This window comes from Falco biarmicus, chromosome 1 (genome assembly GCF_023638135.1).
Source record: "Falco biarmicus isolate bFalBia1 chromosome 1, bFalBia1.pri, whole genome shotgun sequence".
Classification (NCBI taxonomy): Eukaryota; Metazoa; Chordata; class Aves; order Falconiformes; family Falconidae; genus Falco; species Falco biarmicus.
In genome coordinates, this window is record NC_079288.1 from 32251980 (window position 1) to 32273857 (window position 21878).

A 21878-nucleotide genomic window follows, 5' to 3' on the forward strand; every position below is an offset into this window, starting at 1 on the left:
TGTTTTGTGTTTTTTTTTTTTTGTTTTGTTTGGGTGGTTTTGGATGGTTTTTGTTTGGTTTTTTGTTTTTTTTTTTGTTTTTCCCCCACTCCCCTTATTCTTCTCCCCGTAGCCCCTGACTGCCTTTGACCCACAGGCAGGAGACATTTAAAACAAGACTTTTCCTAAGCACACCCAGCGCTCTGCAGTGTTACGCCTTGCAGTCTGCATCAGATTTCTGTCCCACGGAGATGTCCTGGTGAGTCCCCGTCACTTCGAGGCCGGGGGACCCCGTGGTCCCCGGGGCCCTTGAGCAAGGGGAGTTTCTCAGCCAGGTCCGTGGATGTGGGGGATGTTCCTCGCTGGATTTTGCAAGTCTGCGGAGCAAATTGCTTCCTGTGCAAATATTCTCAGGGCGGGTCCTTCCTTTTTAATTAACTGGGCCAGGGCCAGATCCTGTCGTCTTTACAGCAGAGTCAATCCAGCCCCTTTCCCAGTAACTGTGGTTGGATTCTGGGGGTGGTGGAAAGCACCCCGCAGTGCTAGGGAGTCCCACTCCCCAAACCCAGCAAGGGGTGAACTGTGGAACAGTGGGAACAAAACAGCTTGTTGGTTTGGGGGGGTTTGGTTTAGTTTGTGTTATGTGGGTTTTTTTTCCTTCAAAACAACCAACTAGTAATGAATAACTCCCTAGAGAAGGTGGTGGGCAGCCCCCTCCCCTCCATCCTCCAGCCCCAGGGTGCTCACAGGGCTTTGCTGCTGCCTTTCACCCATGTGGTAGATCTATTCCTGATTTTAAGATGTTGTTGATCGTCATGGAATATTAATGGTTTTAAATAAGCAACGGTAAAAACAGTCCTTGGGTGCTCTCATACCCGGCTGGTCTCTGGACTGTTAGACTCGGTCACCCTTGAAGTCTCCCTGGAAGCGCCCTCCTCTTTGCCCTTTCTAGCCTTTAAATAATAAGATGCCAATGGAAATCCAGCTCAGCTGCATGGCTTTACAGCATCTAGCCGAGCCCCCAAATATTCAGCACCTTGCAATGGCCTTGGAAAGGCAGGGTGCGTGGCCAAAGCCGGGTGGCCCCACGCGTGCCCCACTGCGGCTTGGCCATTGCTCCCTTGCTTTGCTTTTGGTAGTTTTTCTTATTTTCTCCCTACTTTCTCCCCGGTGCACTCCAGCAGGGTCTCTGAGCCTAATCCCGTAACGTGCCTGGCATCAAAGGGAGCAGGGCGCTTTGAAGAGCCCTAATCCCATTTACTGCTTGGGTGGCTGTGGCCAGCGCTGCGCTGGGTGAAGGGTGAGTGTCGGCGAGCCATGCTGGAGCCGCCGCTGGCGGTCCCTGCGGTGCTGCCTGGTGTGGGCATTCCGTTCCCTAGGCACATGCTGGTCCCACCAGAGCTCCAGCCGACCGAGATGGGCCTTTTGGGCAGAGGGAGCAGCTCGCTTTCCCATGCTTGCAGCTGCTGCTGGGTTGGTTTTGGCATCGCTCCTTCCTCCCTCCAGCACTGGAAAAATGATGTTGCAAAGGAATGATCTGGAGGCGGTTGGAGCCGGAGTGGGTCACAGCCTGGCCGCAGGGCACCAGTGGGCTCAGGGCACCCAGTGTGGGGTGAGGGGCACCCGGACCCCCACCCTGGGGACACAGCAGGGGGTGTCGGTGTGCTGGGGAGAGGAGGGGTGCAAGGATGCGATGCTACCGACCCATGCCGGGGTGAGGTGATCATGTTCTGTGGCATGAGGCTGCTGGGGCCAGACCCAACAGCAGCAGGGCCATCCTGATGTGCAGAGCTCCTGGAGCAGGGGGGATATCAGGGTCTCTATAATCTACGTATGGCTCTACACATACATGTGTGCGGGAAAACCAGTGAAACCCTGGGTATGGTCCTAGGCATGCAACCCAAGTGGATTCTCTGATGTTTAGTATGAGGGTGATGCTTACCAGTCCTCCTTGCTTCCTGTGGAGGAAATAAGGGCTTTCTCCTCTACATGCCATTTGTTCTCATATAACTTGTAGCATTGAGTGGCTCTGAGGCCCCTCCACCTTCCTAAATTTAAGCCAAAGCTGGCAAAACAGGTTTGCGTGTTTTAGAACAGCCCCGCGGTGTTTCAGGGCTGCCCTGTTCATCGGCTGAGCCCCAGCCCCAAGTGCCTCTATACGGCCAAATCCTAAACTCCATGAAAACTGATTTAAACGGAAATGTCCCAAGCTGTTTCTGTTGACCAGATGTTTTTACAGGAAGGGGAAGGGAAATGGGATTTGCATTTGTGCTGGTTTCTTTATAGCATTTTAATGAAATCCAGTGCATCCAGTAAATTGATGGCACGCCGAGATGAGCTGGAAAGACTCCTTCCGGTGAAAACCCATGGTGCCTGTGTCGTGGCTCATGTGTGTTCAGCCGTGGCCGCAGGAGCAGCAGTATTTTTATCTCAGTGCTCAGTGTGAGACTGCTTTGACTTTTTTTCTCTCTTTCTTTTTCCCCTTCCTTTCACCTGAAGCGGGTTTCTGAGAACTGCCACCTCCTGAACAAGCAGGTCCCGTGCCGCTGAGCTCTGATTTTCAGTGCCTGGGGCTCTACGTGGCATGGGGTGGGAGACATCCCAGCGTTGCGGTCTCCATTCCCATGCCAGCTCCTCCTGGAACTGCTTGCTTTGTACCTTCAGGAGCAACTGGGGCTGCTCAGACACAGCCTTAAGTAACTCAGCTGAGGATATATGGAGAGGCAGTGGCAGAGGGGGAGCCCACAGGGATGGAGAGGCCAAATTTTGGGAAGGCTTGACCCAGCAGCAGCAGCTGGTTTTGCATCCCTATCCCAGGCAGGGACTTGAGGAAACCCCCTCTTCTGCAGCACAGTGCTTTGCTTCAAATCCAAAGCACATTTCCTCTTACTAGTGACCTATAATTATGCTTAAAAACTGGACACACCAAGTTGGATGTGCAAATGCCCTTGTCGCTGCTGCAACCCCGTGAGCTAATTTGTTCCTTTATTCCTGCCAAAAAAGATACAAAACGTTTTTTTCCTCCCAGGGTCCCCACGAGCAGAGCACCTGTTGCCTGCAGGCTCTGGGTGCCAGTGATGGGAAACATCTCAGTGTCCTGTTGTCACTGTGGCCCAGGAAGCGCATGTTTGTGTCAATCTGGATCCCATCTGATGTCTTCCATCCTGTGAGCCAGAGCAGGCTGGATCATGTGTGCTCCTACCCTCAGCCTCGAGGTTCGCCCAGGGGCGAGCTGACTTGCACCACATGTTATTTTCTCTCTTTGTTGTAATAAAAATGTTAAACAATCCCAGCCTGGCAGGGTTGCTGCCTTGATCCTCCAGCCAAGAGTGACCCTGTTGCATTGTCCCTTGGTGGCTGGACATGAGGCTGGGACTGCATCCCCAGGGACCGCATCCCTCTCCCTGCATCCCCAGGGACCGCATCCCTCTTCTGGCATCCCACTCCCGGCATCCCCAGGGCAGGAGCTGGGAAACCTGCTGTGGGGTAAGAGGTTTGTGATTCCCTCAGGAGAGGCAGAACCATGCCCAAAGTGGCACTGAAACCTGCCTGCGGATTTTCACCACCAAGCAGGGCAGGTAGCGCATCCCCTCACTGCTCTGCTTTCGGCACTGCACCACTTGCTGTTCTTCGAAGGCGCATGGGGCTGGGCGTCCTTTCGGCTTTTTGAGATTTTAGTGGTGACTTTTTCTGGTTGTTTTTTTTCTTTTTTTTTTTTTTTCCCCTCCTCTTTTTTGGTATCGCAGAGTGAGGGCACACAGGGGGAGGGTGATGAGACAAAAGGTTATTTGTCATTTATTAACCACAACTTTTTCCATCCTTGGTCATGCACGGAAAAAACACTTTTAGCAGTGTAACCACAGCCCCGGCGTTAATTGCTGAAGAGCAGAGTTTCTTATTTTGGAAACTGTGTTGCTGGGATGGAACTAGCCAGGGCTTGATTGGGTTGCAAGGAGAAGGGTGCAGGACAGAGCCCCAGCCTGCCACTTCCCCGGGCACTGGGGCTGTTGGGGTTTGCAGGAGAGGGGCTCGGAGGGTTGCCTTTCTTATTAACCCCATCCTTTAAAATCCACCCCGTGGTTTCTGGGGTGCAGGTTGTCCCGTTGCTGTGACCCCCCCAGCTCGTGGCAGTGATGCTCACGGCTGGGGCAGTCTCCCTTGCAGGGATGCTGCAGAGCTGCTTGGGTAGGAAAGTACCACGTACAAGCTGAGAAGTGAGCAAAAAATAGCAATATTAAGAGAATCACAGGAAAAAGGACTGGAAAAGCGCTCAAGGACTGTGCTGCTTCCTTCCAAGAGTCTCACAGCTGGAGGTGCAAGGGGCTGTGGGGTGGTGGTGGGTGCTGGGTCCCGCTCAGCCCTGGCAGCCAGTGCGAGATGCCCAGTGGTATTTTTTGGGTGGTTGCCTCTTTTTTTTTTTTTCTTTTTTTTTCTTTTTTTTTTTTCTTTTTTTACATCCCAGGATGTGGTTGTTTCGAGGCTGAGTGCTGCTTCTTTCAAAGGTAAATATTTATGAGAGCCTGTGCAGGCAGCACGGCGTCTGGAAGGATTCATCCCAGCGGAGGGGGCTGAGCTGGGGCTGATCCCACTCCTCCCTGCCAAGCAGCTGGTCCCAGCTCTGACTGATGCCAGTGATGGGCATTGTAATGTCCAGCATCACCTCAAGATGATGTTAAAAATGAAGCATTTTGGGCAAGGTCTGCTTCCTTCAGCTGTGCAGGGCACAGCACTGGGCAAGGGTCAGGTCCTGCTTTAGGATCAAAATACCCACCCGGGGGGATCAAACGCTCCCACTTGGGCTCTTGGAGCTCTTGCATCGTCCTGGGTGATGCAAAAACCTTGGGTGATGCAAAACCAGAGCACACCCTGGGGACTGCAGGGACCCTGTGGGGACTGTGTGGGGTCGGTGCTGGGGACCGTGCACCCCCCAGCCCTTGGGGGCCAGGCTGTGGGGTCACACTCCCCGGCTGCAGCCGGCTCCTGCTTGCAGCAGACACCTTGTTTACTTTCCGCGCTTGTTATTTATTCCAGGAAATTATTAAAGCAGCCCATGCTGGAAGCGAGTTTGGCTTAAAATAAATAAAAAAAATGTATAAAGGGGGCTGGCAAATGCCGCCTGTTTACAGATCCTGTTTATAAACTCCCATCTTCCTAAACCCTGCTGTGAATGTGAGCCGCTGGCCTCTGTGTTTTGGGGTGGTTTGCAGGGATTTGGGGAGGAAAGGCATTTGTGCAGAGCTGGTGGCTGCTGCCTTGCTTGGTGGAGGTTTATCAATGCATAAAGAGGGGCAATCAGCCCTGAGAATGGGGTGGGGTTTTCTAGTCAGACACCCCCCCCCCCCCCAGATCCCTCCCCAAAGGGTATGGATTTACCCAGTGGCTTTTGGGGTTGCGTTTTGCAGCACCCCAGGTTTAATTTAAGAAGAAATAGGGACTCAGTGGAGCAATGGGGGATCTGGGCTGTGTTTTCTTGTGTTCCCGTTCACTGGCGATGGGAACAGAAGGTGCTTTGTGCCCCGGCCGCCCCCAAGCCAGCGCTTCAGGCCGGCACAACGGTGCCTCTTGTCACCGCTGAGCCCGGTCCCCTCGGGGATGGCTCTGTCCCCTGCCATGAGCTTTGGAGATGCTTAGAGATGGAGTATCTTGGAAACTCTTTTGTGCCTCTGGTGTTGGTGGTTTGAGGGTGCTGGCTGGGGTTTGGGGTGGGCAGAGAGGGGTGTCGAGAGAGGTAATGGCCGGGGTCCACAGGGAGCTCAAGCTTACCCAGCAGCCCACAGCGGGGATCACCTCTCATGTTTCTCTGCTTAACAGAGGCAGGAAACCTCCTACCTCCAGTTCCTCAAGGCCAGAACAGAGAACCCCATGGTAGTGCTTACTGCGGTTGTCAGTAGGTTTCAGAGTGAACAGCCTCTACATGCAGGCAGAGAAGCGGGAGTGTGCCATCCTGGAGCCCTCCCCAGAGAGCTTTGACAGGGCAAGCCCAGACAGGGGGGCCCTGCAGTGGGCACGGGATGCAGGAGGCACATGAGAGGCTGGCGGTGTGCAGGGAAATGGCCCAAATCAGCAGGGTCCCAGACCCCATCCCCATCCCCGGCACGGGGCTGCCTGGGGTGGAGCTGTGCGGGGGGTCAGCCGTGGGGCAAACGCCCAAGGAGGAGCATTGGGATTAGCCACACTACCAGCAGTGGGATGAGCTGCTGGTGGACAGACATTGGGATTACTGTGCTGCAAACCTGCAAGGCTGAACACCGGGATTAGCCATGGTGCAACTCCCTGAGGATGAACGCTGGGATTAGCCATGGTGCAACTCCCTGAGGACACATGCTGGGATTATCTATGGTGCAAAATCCTCAAGAACAATCATTTAGTTTAACCATGGTGAAAACTCCCAAGGACAAACACTGGGATTATCCATCATGCAAAGTCCCCAAGGACAAACGCTGGGATTACCCATGGTGCAAACTCCTGAGGACGATTGCTAGTACAGCAGACACTTTGCACCCTCCAGCACAACCCTTGGTGCCCACCCCAGCCCCACTGGACCCCTGCTGCCCTGCACCAGGGCATTGTGTTTCCCCTCCAGTTTGCCTGGCATCCCCCGGGACAGGGCTGTGTGCCTCCATGCTCCTGGGAAACTTCACAAAACTCCCCGGGGGCTGTGGGTGCAGGATGTGGTTTTACACTGGCATAACCCAGCACCCGCACCGCTGCAGACCTTGGTGGCTGTCATCTGCCCATCCACCAGCAGCCCGGTGGGGCTGAGCCATGCTGGGGTACGCTGCAGCTCTGGCTGAGGTTGTGCCTTGCAGCAGGGGTACACAGTGGGCTCCATCATTTACAAGAAGCGACAAATCTCGCCCATACCCATTGGGGACTTTGCACAACGGCTTGCAGCGTGACTCAGAGTGGAAGCGAAATTGCTGGCACAGGGAAATCCCCAGTGCATGGAGGGGCCGACAGCAGCACCCTCTGCTCTCGAAGGATTTACTGCCATGGCCATGCCACTGCCATCATTGTTGTGCCACCACCAGCAGCACCATGCCCCTGCCATCATTGCTGTGCCACTGCCATCAGCACCATGCCACTGCCTGTCATCTCTGTGGCACTGCCCTCCTCACTGTGCCACAGATGTCAATGCCATGCCACTGCCATCATTGCCGTGCCACCAACATCATCACCCTGCTGCTCCCGTCATTGCTGTGCCACCACCGTCATTCCTCTGTCACTGCTATTGTTGCTGTGCCACCACTATCACCATGCTGCTGCCATCAAAACTATGCCACTGCCATCATCCCCCTGCCACCGCTGTCATTGCTGTGCCACCACTGTCATCCCTGTGCCACCACTGCCTTTTCCAGCAGGGGACCGGGTACTGGCTGAATCCACTGGGAAGAGTGGGTTGGCTCCGGCTCCCTCCAGTGCAAACCAGTGTTGCGGGTGGTGGCAGCGCTTTGGGGACCCAGCAGAAATCGGCTGAACTTGGGGGTGTCTGAGTGGGTGGTGGATGCCAGCACCCTGCCAGTGCGTGGGCGCCACTGGTGCCAGTCAAACCTAGAGGTGCCGCTGCTCCCGAGCGTGGGCGATGTGGCGGTGCAATTTCACTCTCGTTCTTGGAAAGCTGGCTGCCTTCCTCTTCAGAGTGAAAAAGTTCTCCCAGAATTTGCAGTGTCCCCTGCGCATCCGTGCGGGTTGTGCTCCTTACAGCAGCAGCTCAAAGCGGCACAGTGGGAGCTTTCCTGGCATGCGTGCGTGGGCTGGGAGGAATTTTGCTTCCAAAAAAAGAACAAAAATCCAAAATAGCCTTGTTGGAGAGAGCCAGGGAGACCCAGTATGCTCAGCCAGCCCTCCCAAACAGTGGTTTCCCCACTGCTGCTCCCACATGGAAGCATGGAAGGCAAGTGACAAGGTGTCCGTGCAGGGTGCTGGAGGGAGCATCGCCGTGGAAGGGGCAGCGATGCTCATGGGCATGGGCATCACGCACTGGCCTCACGTAAACACAGGTAGTAAAGACAGTGGCAGGTAAAGGAGCTGCGGTGAGAGCTGTTACGGGGGGGTTGCAAGGAGGAAACGCAGCAGCTCCTCTCCACGCCTGCGACACCCGAGTGCAGCTGTGACCTTGGCCTGACCTTCAGCTAGCGCTTCTGGCACAACCACAGCGCCAAGCTGGTGTCGGTCTCCTTCCTATATTTGGCAGATTCTGGCAAACCCCACTTTCTCCCGGCTGCCCTGCCCTCCCAGGTGCGCGGTGGCCGCAGATGCTGTGCCGGCACTCCCCGTGCTGGGCTGGTTCTCCCCACGCGGCGCCGGTGCTCCCTGTGACACCCCATGGGGACTCCCTGGGGTTGGAGGTGCAGTGGGATGTCCTCCCTGGGTCGAGCCGTGGGCTCTGGCAGGATGCTCAGGGCAGGGAGCAGGAGGGAGTTTAATCCTGGGGGTGTTTTCCTCTGTCTCCCAGTTGGCCCCATGTCCCTGGCCACTGCGTACAGCTCTGGTCTGGCTGAAGCTTCATATTTTTAAACTCTACAAAAATCCCCTGCAAAGAACAAAAATACAGATACTGGGGTTCAGCAGACTGCGGGTGGGAGGGTACTGCTTCCACGCACTGAATCTAAGTAGGTGCTGAGAGCTGGTGTGGATCCTCCGTCCCCAGCCGATGGGACCGTCACCCCCATCGATGTTCTGGTGTCCCCAGCAGTGCCTGGCCACTGTCAGCCACTGCAGGGGGAGGCAGTTCGGGGGAGCTGGGCCACATCCTGCTGCCATCAGCCCTGTGAGCCACACACCAGCCGTGTCACATCCCAGGATGGCTGATTTTCATGGCAGGTGGCAAGACGGGGGATGCCACAGTGATGGCACGGTGGCAGCTGTGTTCTGAGGGCTCGGGAGTGCAGCTTTATAGGGCATCCTGTCCCCGGGAGGTTTTGGGGGGTGCTCAACCACATGCTGGGGTTTCTTCCCTGTCCACAGGATCCTTTGGGGGAGCGGTGGGGTGAAGTCTGCAGGCTGGGAGCTGAGCTGGGGCAGCATCCCAAGCACCTGGAGTATCCCATTCCACCCCATCCCGAACACCGTGAACATCCCATCCCACCCTGAGCATCCTTAGCACCCCAAGCCAAGCCTGCAGCTGGGGGTATCCAGCCCCACGATGCTGTTGTGGCACCTTTCTTGCTAAGGAGGAGCCCGTGGGTGCTGGGCGAGCACGCGGTGTATTGAGTGTGCAGTTTTGGTTACCGAGAAATCCCTTTCTTGGTACCAGCCACCATCGAGCAGGGCATCTTGCGGTCAGGTGCGGCAGTTCGGGGGGTGGGGGCACCGTGCCTGCGGTAGGCACTTCTCCGAAGCCAGACTGGTTTTTTTGGGTGCCGTATCGCTCTGCTGCATCATTTCCTTCTCCCTTTACACTCCCCGTCTGCACTTTTCCCCAGGAGGGGCGCAGGGGGCTTCGCCGAACTCCCTTTTCTTGGAATTTCCCACTTCCTAGGAAAGCGGGAGGCTGACCCCAAGGCTGTGGTTGGGATGTATGCCGATAAAACCGGCTGCACCGGCAAGCTTGGGGACGTGCCGGATGTCACAACCCACGTGTGGGAAAGCAGCCAGGACGGGCAACCCCTTTGCTTTCTCCCTGCAGGACTTTTGTGCAGGATGTGGTTATTTTCCAAGGATGGCAAAAAAATAAAACTCCTTCGGGATAAAAAGCACCGGTGCCACCATGGTGGCTGGCGGCGCCGTTGGTGACAGTGATTGCAGCAGCTGCAATCACTGTTGCTGACGGCACTGGGGGTGCTGCGAGCCACCGCGGTAGCACCAAACCCATTACACGATGCTGTTCAGCAAGAAACTTCTAAGAACTTTCTTTTCGGTGCAGCTTGGTGCTGATAAGGGCTGGTCCCTCTCACGCTGTGTTTCCGGCCCCAAAGTACACTGAGTCCTCAGTTGAGAGTGTCGAGGGAGGGAGGAAAGAGGGGGGGATGGAAAAAAAAAATATAAACTAAACACGGTTTGGTTGGGTGACCACAGAGAGTGCCAAGTCCCGGGTAGGGACAGTCCCTGGTGAGGACCCCCTGGGGGTCCCACAGGTGGTTGGGGACAAAGGGGGGGTGGCTTTGCCATGAGCATCACAAGCTCGGAGCAAAATTCAAGCCCTTTGGTTGGCAAATGCCATCATGTGGTGGAGTGCCTGCAGCCCAGCGTCCTTGCGGGGACAGCGGCGGCCGTGGATGGGAGAGGACTGCTGGAGCCGGCACAGGGTGCAGCAGCCCAGCCCGTGGGATGCTGAAGGTGCCGAGTGAATCACAGCCAGCCAAATTTTTGTTGTGCCAGGCTGGCAGGAAGCCTGGTGCAGGGGATGAGCATGCCCAGCACATACTGGTACTGGCGGGGCTTTGCTGGACTCAACAGGGTGGCTCGCTTGCAGAGCCGTGCGTTTGGCTCTGGCCACAGGGGTCAGCGTGGAGGGGTTGGCTCCATCGCCCAGCACCAGCACAGGGTCCCCCAGGGGCATTTCGCACCCAGGAGGGTCACTGGCACCCCGGATAGAGCCCGGTCCTGGCGGTGGCTGGGTGGGTGCCACGTGCCGCAGCCTCACCGCAGTCAGCGGCTCGTTTGCCGGCACACAGGGCGCGTTGGGGAGCAGAGGAACTGAAAGCTGCTGGGAGGGGTATTATTAGCCTTTATGGAAGTGTTTGCTCAGCGTTTTGTCATGTGCCTGTGTCAGCGCCAAACTGGCTGGGTGGCTGCGGAGAGCTCTTGGCACGCCACCACCGCGCGCGCCGCTGACCCCCGCACCCACAAGCAGGGTGCTCCCTGCCTGCACCCCGATTTCCCCATCAGTGCACACAGTCTCCCCAGAACGCAGCGCCATTCTGGGAGCCCCCTTCTCCCTCCTCTCCTCCAGCCATCCTTCCGCTGCTGGGTCCTTGGGGCCACCAAAGTGGGTCCCCGCTCTGGGTGCTACTTGGCCCCCCCTGGGGTGCCCTGTGTCATGCAGGGTATTTCCTTGCCACATGGGGTATTTCCTTGCCAGTGGGGTATTTCCTTGCCAGTGGGGTATTTCCCTGCAGAGCCGGGTATTTCCTTGCTGGCTGATGTGGCTCAGGTGGCTCCTGGCAGGCTTGACCCCTTCCCAGTGGAGCAGCGGGCGGTGGGGCAGTGTTTTGGGGTGCAGGGGTGTTGGGACTCAGCTCAGCTGCTGCGCTCCCCTCCGCAGGGCTCCAAGCCGAAGCTGCACGCTGCCTGCTCTGCCGTCCAGGAGGTGCGGAGGTGCACGCGCCTCGAGATGCCCGATAACATCCACACCTTCGTCCTCAAGGTAGGGTCTGGCTGAGGGGGGGTCCAGAGCCAGCCCCACGGCCTTTCCCACCCTCCGGGGTGCACGTGGCCGCTGAGCGCTCCCGTGCCAAATTTCGGTTCCTCTTCCCAGCCGGGGAGGGGGTGCACAAGGGGGGATGTGGCATGCAGGGTGGGGGATGCTGTGCCCTGGCTGGGGTCAGGTTTGGTGCCCAAGTGCGGGGGGGTGGGGAGGGGGATGCACATCTCTCTGTCTGAAGCCCCTGTGTCCCTGTCTGATGTCCCCCAGGTCACCAACACCACTGATGTCCTGTTTGAGGCAGGGGACGAGCAGCAGCTCAGCTCCTGGACAGCCGCCATCCGGGAATGTGCGCGCAGGGGGTAAGCGCCCGGTGGATGTCCCCGAGCCTGGGGATAGGGACAGCAGCTCTGTGTCCCCCAGAAACGTGCTGGCTCCGCACCGCCAGTGCTCAGCCTGGATTCTCCCGTCCCCGGCAGGTCTGACACGGGTGACCCTGAACTCCTGGTGTGCCGGCACCCTGACCCCACGGCTGCCAGCCCCACCACCAGCACTGACACTCTCAGCCAAGGTGAGCAGTGGGGACACTTGGGGGACCTTGGGGACAGGGCATCACTTGCCGGGGGGTCGCTGCGTCCTGCCGTGGCTGGCTGGGCTGATCAGGCATCCCCAAATGGCATGGCAGGGGGCAGAGCCAGAGGGCAGGGGGATGGGGGGAATAGGCAGGGGTCCCCACTTCCCTGGGGCACTCATCCGTGTGCCCTAGCAGGGGCGACGCCGGGGGACCCGGGGGAGGCGGCAGGGCCGAAGATGGAGCAGTTCCTCTCCTCCTGCCCCTGGTTCCATGGGCCCATCTCCCGCGTGAAGGCGGCTCAGCTGGTGCAGCTGGGGGGGCTGGAGGGCCACGGTGTCTTCCTGGTGCGGCAGAGCGAGACGCGTCGCGGCGAGTACGTGCTCACCTTCAACTTCCAGGGCAGAGCAAAGGTACGGGTGGGAGAGGGTCTGGGGTGGGAATCTTGCAGGAGCCCCTTGGGCAGACCCCCCGCCATGGCATGGTCCCTGTCCCATTGCATCCCACCCTGGGGAGATGCTCTCTCCTTGCCTGGTCCCTGCCCTGATGCTGGCAATGGGCTGGCAGCCCCATCCCCGCTCCTGGGGGGCAAAACCCCCTGCAGCAAGCAGGGCACTGCAGGCTGGGGATGTAGCACATCGTGCTAAGGCCATTTGTCCCCTCCCCACCCCAAATATACCTGTGCTCCCCATCATCTCCTCCAGCAAAGGAGCCGGTGGAAGAGTAACAGGTCTGTACTCCTCCCTGCAGCACCTGCGGCTGGCGCTGACGGAGCGGGGCCAGTGCCGCGTCCAGCACCTCCGCTTCTCCTCTATTGTGGAGATGCTGCACCACTTCCATCGCTACCCCATCCCGCTGGAGTGCGGGACAGCCTGTGACGTCCGTCTGTCCAGCTACGTCGTCGTCCTGCCCCAGCTGCAAGGTAGTTGGGCATGGAGGGATGTTTCTACGGGTGCAGGGGTGGGGGGTCCATTCCCAGCGGGAGGGTCCCCGGGGTGGATGCGGATGCCCTGGGGCTGGGAGAGCTGTGCCCTTTGGCCACAGCGTGGGGTGGGGAAGTGGAAGGATCCGGGCAGTGGCACAAAAGGTGACTCCCAAGCTCCTGGCTTCCTCTTTCGAGAAAGGAGAAGCTGCCCCAAACCGCCAGCCTCTCCTCGCTACGGCTGGGAGTGTGTGGGATGCACCCCGGTACCCAGAGCGGGTGCAACAAGGCAGGAGCATCCCACCGACCAGCCATCTCTCCCCTCCGCCTGCAGCTCCTGGCTCCAGCAGCACGGTCCCTCTCCCCATGCCCATTCCCAGCTGGAGCCCTGAATTCAGCCTCGCCCCCACCGGCTCCACCTGCCCCCGCAGCCCCGATGACACCCCCCCCGGTCCCCCACCGGAGCAGATCTTCCACCTGGTGCCGCCACCGGCAGAGCTGGCGCAGAGCCTGCGCCCAAGCAGGGCAGCCATGGTGCCTGGCACCCGGCACCGTGATTCGGACTACGAGGTAGAGGCGCCAGGCCGGGGCCACGTCCGTGCCATCGACAACCAGTACACGCCGCTCTGACGGGTGCTGCGCCGGCACCGGGATGCACTTTCGGGTGGAGAAATCCCAGAGACCTTCCGGGTATCCCATCGAGAGAAAGAATGTACCTAGTTTCTTCCTTCTGGTTAGGGATGATTATTGTATTTTTGCAAGGAAGGGGGTAATTTTTCACTCCAGTACGGGTGTGCTCCCTCTCTTCGGCCTGTTAAAGGGCCTTTTATTTTTATTTTTTGTTATTATCAAAGCTTTCTCATTACTGTTTACACACCGCTCGTGCCTGCATCCCTGCGTGCCAAGCATCGCGCTGTCGGGCTCGGTCTCACACCTGTCCCTGACACGACAGTGCCCAGCGAAGGAGCCAGAGTCTTGCGTTACACTCACTTAATTGGAGAAAGGAAAAGAAGAAAAAAAAGGAAAAAAATAAAAATTAAGAAAAAAAAGAAAAAAATAATTTTTAAAAAAGTGGATTATAATTTCATCAACCAGTTGCTGCTCTGGGCCACACACAGGCGAAGATGAGCCCCGTCCTCCTGTCCCAGCACCCTCCTGTCCCAGCACGTGCTGCCGCTGCCGAACGCACCAGCAAAGCCCGACTTGCCGGAGCTGAGCTCCCACGTCGGGTGAAGATGACGATTGTGATCAGAGTTTGGGCTTTGTTGTTAAATAAGGCAAAAACTGGCTTTTCTTGTTCTTCTTTTTTAACCTAGCACAGTTGCAGTCACTGCCTGCACCAGCTGGAGGAATCCTTACACCATTAGCCTTGCTAATTAAGATGTGAACACTAACTGCTCCATCATTAATAATGTCACTAGCTGAGAACTAACACGGAGACTGACAGCAGACCGCTCCTCCTGGTGATGGAGGCATTTTATCCTGGTGATAAAGGCGTTTTATCCCGGTGATGGAGGCATCTTATCCCAGTGATGGAAGCATTTTATGCACAATCTAAAGTAATTTTGTTTTTCCCCAAAAGATTTTTTTTTCACCTTGCCAGTGCAGGTGGCTGCCCACCCCACTCTTGCTTGCCTCCCCCCCTGCCCAAAACACTGTGTAATGAGGAGTGTGGGGGTATTTTAAGCTATGCAACAGCCTCTGGCAGGTGAGGGGGGGTCCCTTTGGCATACTCCTCCCTACCTGGAGGAAAAGCCTCTCCCAGCCATCTCCCCCCAAGCCTGCAGAGGGGCTGCGCCCCCCGGCATGGCTTAGGTAGAGGAGGCCGGAGGGTCACAACTCGGCGGCTGGAATTACACACACAGCGGGCGCTTCAGCCTGTTCGCTGCGCGCATCTCACCCTAGGAGCTTGCACAGCGAGCCGCATGCCGAGCACTGCTCCAACTCCTGCAGGAACAACCGTGCAGCCACCAAATCCCCAGGGCTCAACATCCCCCCGTCCCTGGCAAAGGGAGAGCAGCACCGGAGCCAGGAGCTTGGCTGCGCCCCAACTTCCACGGCTGCTTCCAGCCCTGGTGCCACTTTACCTGGGGCAGCCAGCGCGGCCACGCTGGGAGAGGAACCACTTCTTAGAAGCTGCCGTTATTTTAAGAATAAGGAAGGAGCTGGAGCCCTTGCGACACACAGGAGGGGATGTTCACAGAGTTCAACTTCCAGATTTCTCAGCGCAGCCGGTGCGACACTCCCTGGGATTTCGGATGCAAGACTCGCCTTGAAATTGCTTTAGAGGAAAGCCTTTTCTTTTTATTTCCCTTGAAATGGCAATAGAGGTGGGAACCCTCAGGAGCGTTAACGTTTAGGAATGAATTTACAAGCACGCAAACACAAAGCCTCCTTGGGGCCAAGCTAGGGAGTTTTGCAAAAATCCAGCCCCTAGGCAGGGCTTTGCTGTTAAGCCTGGTGAGCCCAGTCAGTAGTGGAAGCCCAAGGAGCCCAGTTCTGCTCAAGGTCAAGCACTGAAGATCATGGTGCTGTGCTGGGCTGGCCCAGAAAGGGCCGATGGAGCGCAGGCAGGAGCCAGGACCAGGCAGGGCTAAAACAGCCAGGGCCAAACACAGCCCAGGGAGCAGCCGTGAGAGCAAGTCTGGTTTTATAAGTAGTAGTCAAAGTACAAGGGCTGGGAGAAACAGGATACCATCGGCTTGAGAAACCATTTTGGATTTGCGTTTTGTGCCTCCTATCCCTTGCCTCATTCCTCTCCTGGGCTGTCTTTGTGCATTTAGAGCAGGCAAAGCCTTTCCCCCCTGTGCCTTCTCTGTTTAAAGCAACTTGAGAATGGGTGCATGGGGAGGAATTCTCTGTTTCGGGGGGACACCAGCATTTCCCGGCACTCAGCACATGCCGTTCGTTGCACACTCACTCTTGAAACCGGAGCATTAAGAGCAAATTGCACTGGCCGGTTGCACCTCCAGCACTGCCAAACCCAGAGAGGCTGCTGGAGAAACAAAGCCAGCCCTGTCCTCAGCTGGAGCTTCTCAGCCATATCCGCATCCCGTTTTCCTCCCCAGAGCAGCACAAAGGCTGCAGCGAACAGCAGGAGTGTATACCGGGGCTGCTTTGTGCCAGGCGAGTCAGCTCCCTCCATTGCTAATAAATAACTCCCCGTGGTCTTGCGTTTGTGGGGATGGAGAAGGGAAGGGGAGGAAGCAGAGCACAAGCTGTCAGCTCCTCTCCTTGCTCGGTGCACGGTTCCTGGAGCACGCACACCTGGGAAAATGCTTGCATGTGCTAAATCTTGCTAAGGTTCAAAGAGCTGATTTTTAGTCCTGCTGAGCTGCAGGCAGCCACATTAAAAGGAGGCATTCCCCAAAAGATGAGGTGGTCTCACCCAAATCACCCTATGCTCAGAGCATCTGCAAGGAAGAATGGGCTGGGAAAAGGCATTGGTATTCACAGCCGGTGCAGCCCTTGGCAGATCAATCCGATGCTGGTGCTGCTGGGATGGGTTGTTTTGGCGCGCTGGGGCTTATTGTTCAAGCGCCAACAACTAAACATGCACACACGTGTGGTATTTTTAACCTGCAGTTTAATTGCAAGGGGTTTCTCTGTAGTTGAAATGGAAATTGCTGTGCTTGATTAGCAAAATATCTGAGTTCATTATCACCCCGTCAGCCTCTTCCCCTGCACAGACAAACTCTGGTGGATGCGAACGCCCATTCTCCCCACCAGTGAGTGGTGGGAAAAGTCCGATTATTTACATAGTTATTTAATAGTTATTTCCATCTCACACCTCACCAAGGTGGCCACGGGCTGGCCAGCCACCCAGCTCCACCACCTCCCCACCTTATCCTCCGCTCGGACCTGCTGTGGTCCTGACCCCAGCTGCACCGAGACCCGAGGTGGGGTGGGGGGTGGCCTATTTCCCCAGCTCCTGGAGGACCGAGTTTCAAATCCCGTTTCTCCTAGAAAGCATCTGGCTTGCAACCCAGGTCAGAGCCTGACCTGCAGCCCTACCTCTGCTCCTGCCAGCGCACTTGGCGACGTGAATCCAGCCCGTAAGGTACAGCAGTGGGCAGAGAGCATTAAGCCATTCCATTCCTATGGAATATAAGAAACTTGATGGAATTTTTATGTTCTTCTAATAACTTGGAAAAAGAGCCTAGGACTTTGCAGGTTTAGTTCCCCAGCCCATGTGGGCCTTTATTGGCATTTATGAAGGATCAGCAGAGTTTTGGGAGGAGGGGAAGCCAAGGGCAGACCCCCCGCACAGCTGCAGGTACAGCCACCTCCTGGGCTCCCACGGATGAGAAGGAGCATTTCCTAGAGTTGAAATAAAGTCAGACGTGACCACCGGCTTGTGCCTTGGCCCCGGAGCCGGGCATGTGCCACACCAGTTCAGATCCAATGTAACAAAGCCAGGACGCCAGTGGCAGCACTGGCCGGTACCCCATGACTGCTGCAGCCTCCCCAGGACAGGGCTGCCCCATTCCAGCCGGCACGTGGGGACAGTTGGTTTTGGCAAGATGCCGTCACTCTCTGGGATAGCAGGGACCTGGCTTAGCGCAGAACCTGCCAGCTGGGTCCAGCCAGAACTTCCCCCCCATCTCCATCTCACACCTGGGAAACCACTTGCTGTTTGCTGGCAGACCCTCCCCCTGGGTGGCCTCTGCCTGTCCGGAGGGGTTAGTGGTTCTGAAGATCAGGACATACAGCATTATTTAACCTCTTCATCCCTCCCTCCCTCCTGCACCCCAGCCCTGAGGAATGGCAGCAGGTTACCAAACACTGACACCACCGCCGCCTCACCCGTCTTTTTTTGCATTAAAACTATTCTGGGGCAAAACTTTGTGGAATAGGTCCAGGTGTAGGGTGAGGCCAAAGCTCATTTCTTACAGCTCTGGACCACAGAACGCTGCTGTCATCCAGCCTGCGCAGTTTTATTCTTAACAAGCATATAAAGCCTTGAAATCTCGACTAACAGGTTTGAGTACAGTATTCCAAATTTTAATTTAAGCTGGTTCGATCCGAACACACCCAACCTTCGCCAGCAACTCCAGAGGCCGGGAGGAGACTGTGCGTTCTCTAACTCAGCCTTTAGCAGGATGATTAAAGCCAACGTTTTGTTGGATGAGAAGCATATTGATTTGAAAGTTCTACTTTTCACCTGCACAGAAGAGTTGTTCTTGTATAGTAGGTTTTTCTATATATTGTTTCTGTATGTACTGTACAAGTAACTTATTCTTGAATAATGCAATTTTACCATAATATAAAAAAAAAAATTCTGCTCTTAATAAACTGTTTTTAGAATTTTTTTTCTCACTTTTAGTCTTCAGTCTGATTCCCTCTAGGTGCCTGGATGCTATTTTAGCAGATAGTGGTTGCTAAGACAGGAACCCTCCCTCAGAAATGAAAAGCAAGCCAACAGCCTGGGCGAGCAAGCTGTTCCTTCTCAGAAGGTTCATTCAGGGAGTTCTGCCCCAAGTCACCATCACTGCGACACCTCATGCCCCCTGCTGCCCACCTCAACAAGAATCCTGTACATTTTACTGCACTGCTGGCCTGGAAGGATTAAGACAGAAGCTGCAACAGTTATTTGTATTCCCCTGCACGTTTTTCACCAAGACACAAAACACAACATTAACCACTGTCCAGGAAAGCTTATACAGTTTACTTGTCCCGCTTCTGAAGTGCAGCTATATTATAATCCAGTTTTAACCAGCATCACCTTTTGGTTAGCCATCAAAGATGCCTGCACCATACAGAACTGTTCAGTGATAACAAGCCTGTGCCTTACTGGAGGAGGTGGTAGCCAAGTGCTTTTTCCTGTGCTTTTCCCCCCGTCTTTTTACCATTTTGCTAAGAAATGCTTACTCTGGTTTCTTCCTTTCTCCAGCAGCACCACTGACTTTAAACAGTTTTATCATCTTAAAAGCCTCGATGCCCAGTTGTGACATCTTCTGTGACATCAGCCAGAATGGTGTGAAGCTAAGGCATTAGGGAGTCGATCTGAAGACAAGGAATGTTAAATACCTGCACCAAACTTCATAGAATCCTAGAACGGTTTGGGTTGGAAGGGACCTTAAAGACCACCTAGTTCCACCCCCCTGCCACGGGCAGGGACACCTTCCACCAGCCCAGGTTGCTCCCAGCCCCATCCAGCCCAGCCTTGAGCACCTCCAGGGATGGGGCACCCACAGCTGCGCTGGGCAGCCTGGGCCAGTGTCCCACCACCCGCACAGTAAAGATAATATCTAACCTGACTATCCTCTTTCAGCTTAAAATTATTACCCCTTGTCCTATCACTACCCTGCCCTTCTGATCTCGAAAGCTTTCCCTGATTTTTGCAATGGCCCTGCAAGTCAAATCGGAGGGATGTGGCTTCCTGGTGGGGGGCACACACACGACACGGCAGCAGCACACAGCAGAAACACACGGCAAAGCTTACCTGATGCTAAATAAAACAGTCGCTCCAATTACAATTGAAAGCTGGAGAAGACATTAAAGTAAGATACTGGTAAAAACAAGACACAAACACTAAGTAGGTCAGTTTTTAAAACTTTTTTTATTTTTTAATTTTTTTTTAAGTTTTTATTTTATATTATCTACAAAGTAAAAGTTTTCTTAACTTAAAAGTTACATCACTGTCTCACGATAGTGATTATCTCATCAAACGTGATTTATAAATAATAATTCATCAGTTTGACGATTAGAATTTTTTTTTTTTACTGAACCTGTTTCAAGTTTAGTTAGAAGTAAAAGGGATCTCCAAGTCTTGATTTTTAGTGATAATAGCAGCAAGAATCACTCTTGTTACTTCTTTTGCTAGCTGATGAGTTCATAACTTTGAAGGGTCATTAAAAAATAAATAACTTCCAGTTTTCAGCAAGCAGAGTTGGGGCACTTGCAGGACTCAGATACAGTGCATGGAATTATGGAATAGCCCACAAGTTCCTAAATGCCTCTACTCAGTCCGAATCTCTCCCACTGCAAGATGAACTGTTAGCATTCCTAGTGGATGTTACAAGAAATCAAATTTTTTTTTTTTTTTAAACAAAATAAAATGAAATTCTAGTTTTCTGTGCTTCCAGTTGGCAGAAGCAGTAGAAGGAGGGTATTTGGCCTACAAAAGGTATCCAGCCTTTCAGTTATTCCAGATGAGCCTTACAACTGCTGTTGGTGGTGGGCTTGTACTGTAAAAAAAAAGTTCAAATGTAAATAGTAAATTGGCAAGCCACACAACAGTTTGCTAGTAAAGTGGTCACAGGACAACTACTGAGCTGAATTTTTTTTTTCCTTTCCTTTTTCTCTCTCTCTCTTTTTTTTTTTTTTTTTTTTTTTTTTTTTTTTTTTTTTAAGAGAACAAAACAAAATCCTGCATATCAAGATGTCCTTTGGATGCTTTTTTCCCTACTTAAACCTTCAGAAAGCAGCCTTGTTCTGCTCACACATTCCCCAAGAAACAAGATCAGGTAACTAGTTCACTACAGAAGTTTAGAGGCTGTTTGGAAATGAATTATAAAGAAACCTAGGTAAGGTTAAATTTAAAGTGGAAAGAAATCATACAGCACCTACTTTTCCCAAAAAGTAAAGCTGCAGAACGTTACTCTGAATTAAAAGATTAGATTTCAGTTGTCACTTTACTTCAGTCATTAGAAGTTTAACAGCCCTACCCCCAAGCAACATTTTCACTCCTATCCTCAAGACCGATCACTTTAAATTTAATAAAACCTCAGAACATTATAAACAGGCTACACAGAACAGTCCATCCCCCACGGCAAAACCACAGCAAAACCTGAAAGAACACAGCCCCACAGTGCCAGTGTCCGCATAGTTATCCATTTCTCTACTTCAGCTAGAGAGAAGCAAAATCTTTACTAAATTAGCTAAATCTCATACACTTATCTAGCCTCGCATTTGGGCTGGCAAAGTATAAATGCGAAATGCAGAAACATTCTGCCTTCAGCATTTTCTTCAATTATTAATTTTTTTTTTTAAGTCTTTTCCCCAAATCTGGCTCATAACAGTTCTCACTACTACGACCTGGCTCAGTTAAGGTGCAGGTCTCCCGGGCACACACTCCTCACCTGAAGGGTGCGTCATATAGGGGAAATGTGTTGTTGTCGAGACTGGAATGGGCTGTAGTGCACTTTGAGCGATGGCGGCTTGGGGACCACCAGGTGGCTGTGTCGTCATTAGCATCATTGGAGCATGGGCAGTTGGGTGAGAAGGAACCATTCCTGACTGTACATGAGCCTGAAACAAAGAGCTCTTTAGTATAATGGTCACAAGGAGGCATCACTCCTGGCCACATGACTGTCCAAAGTTTTCTCCAGCTGTACCAGTAAATCCAGAGATTTACTCCATTTTAACTAGATTAGCTATAGGGATTAAGTCAGAGATCTTAACACAAAAATAATTAAAAAAAAAAAAAAAGAAAAAAAAAAAAGAAAAAGAAGGGTTCAAATCCTTATTGCTGGCTCTGAGTCACATTCTCAATTTTAGCCATATGGACAGTGAGCGCTGGGAGAAACGGCCAGCATTAAACAGTGGGATATTTAAAAAAAAAATCAAAAAGACCAAACCACAAAAAGAAAAAAAAAAACCAAACCCAAAAAAACTCAGCAACAAATCTTCAGAACATTACTGTTAGTAACCTAGATCAAAGCACTTCCTATGCAGAGAATGCAGTGGGTGCAGACAGGACCCTCATGCGCACTGGCAGCCTGGCATCCCCTCCTCAGCTGCTCATTACACAACTCCCCATTCCTTCCTGACTCCCCTGCCCCAGAAACCACTCTCTCCAGTGACCTGTGCCCACGTTATCGTTCATCGAAGCAGTCATTCTAAGATGAGTGATTTCATCCCTTTATACTGTTAGGTCAGCTTTGTTCTGTTTCCAGTTAAGCTCATCACAGTTAAGGTCCTTGTGTAATCCGAGCAATCATAGTTAAGTCTCAGCGGAAAAATGGGATTAAGCTTTACAATGGCTGATCACCTTCTGGCAAACAAGTTCAGTAACTTGTCAGTTGGCTTCTTTAGCTCAGAGCAGTTCATGACTAGAGGTCATCAATTTTTTGGTTTAAAAAGCTAGTAAACACTAG

At 53.8% G+C, this 21878-nt stretch overlaps 2 protein-coding genes across 22 annotated transcripts in view; one reads left to right on the forward strand and one right to left on the reverse strand.

The window, feature by feature from the left end:
• Positions 1 to 21878, forward strand: part of SH2B3 (SH2B adaptor protein 3) — a 42842-nt gene that overhangs the window by 11534 nt on the left and 9430 nt on the right. For 4 of the 8 annotated variants that reach the window (XM_056356015.1, XM_056356041.1, XM_056355984.1 and 1 more), the window contains exons 3-8: positions 11186 to 11287; positions 11555 to 11646; positions 11764 to 11855; positions 12051 to 12268; positions 12606 to 12777; positions 13112 to 13810. In XM_056356015.1, coding sequence (XP_056211990.1) covers positions 11186 to 11287; positions 11555 to 11646; positions 11764 to 11855; positions 12051 to 12268; positions 12606 to 12777; positions 13112 to 13407 — 972 coding nt within the window. In that variant the 3' untranslated portion in view covers positions 13408 to 13810. Of the gene's footprint in view, positions 1 to 11185; positions 11288 to 11554; positions 11647 to 11763; positions 11856 to 12050; positions 12269 to 12605; positions 12778 to 13111; positions 19822 to 21878 lie in introns of those variants that run through there. The other 4 variants (XM_056356049.1, XM_056355995.1, XM_056356004.1 and 1 more) reach the window with 3 other exon arrangements.
• Positions 19321 to 21878, reverse strand: part of ATXN2 (ataxin 2) — a 52510-nt gene continuing 49952 nt past the window's right edge. For 9 of the 14 annotated variants that reach the window (XM_056355953.1, XM_056355945.1, XM_056355936.1 and 6 more), the window contains one exon: positions 19321 to 21030. In XM_056355953.1, coding sequence (XP_056211928.1) covers positions 20827 to 21030 — 204 coding nt within the window. In that variant the 3' untranslated portion in view covers positions 19321 to 20826. The remainder of the gene's footprint in view (positions 21031 to 21878) is intronic. The other 5 variants (XM_056355912.1, XM_056355875.1, XM_056355903.1 and 2 more) reach the window with 2 other exon arrangements.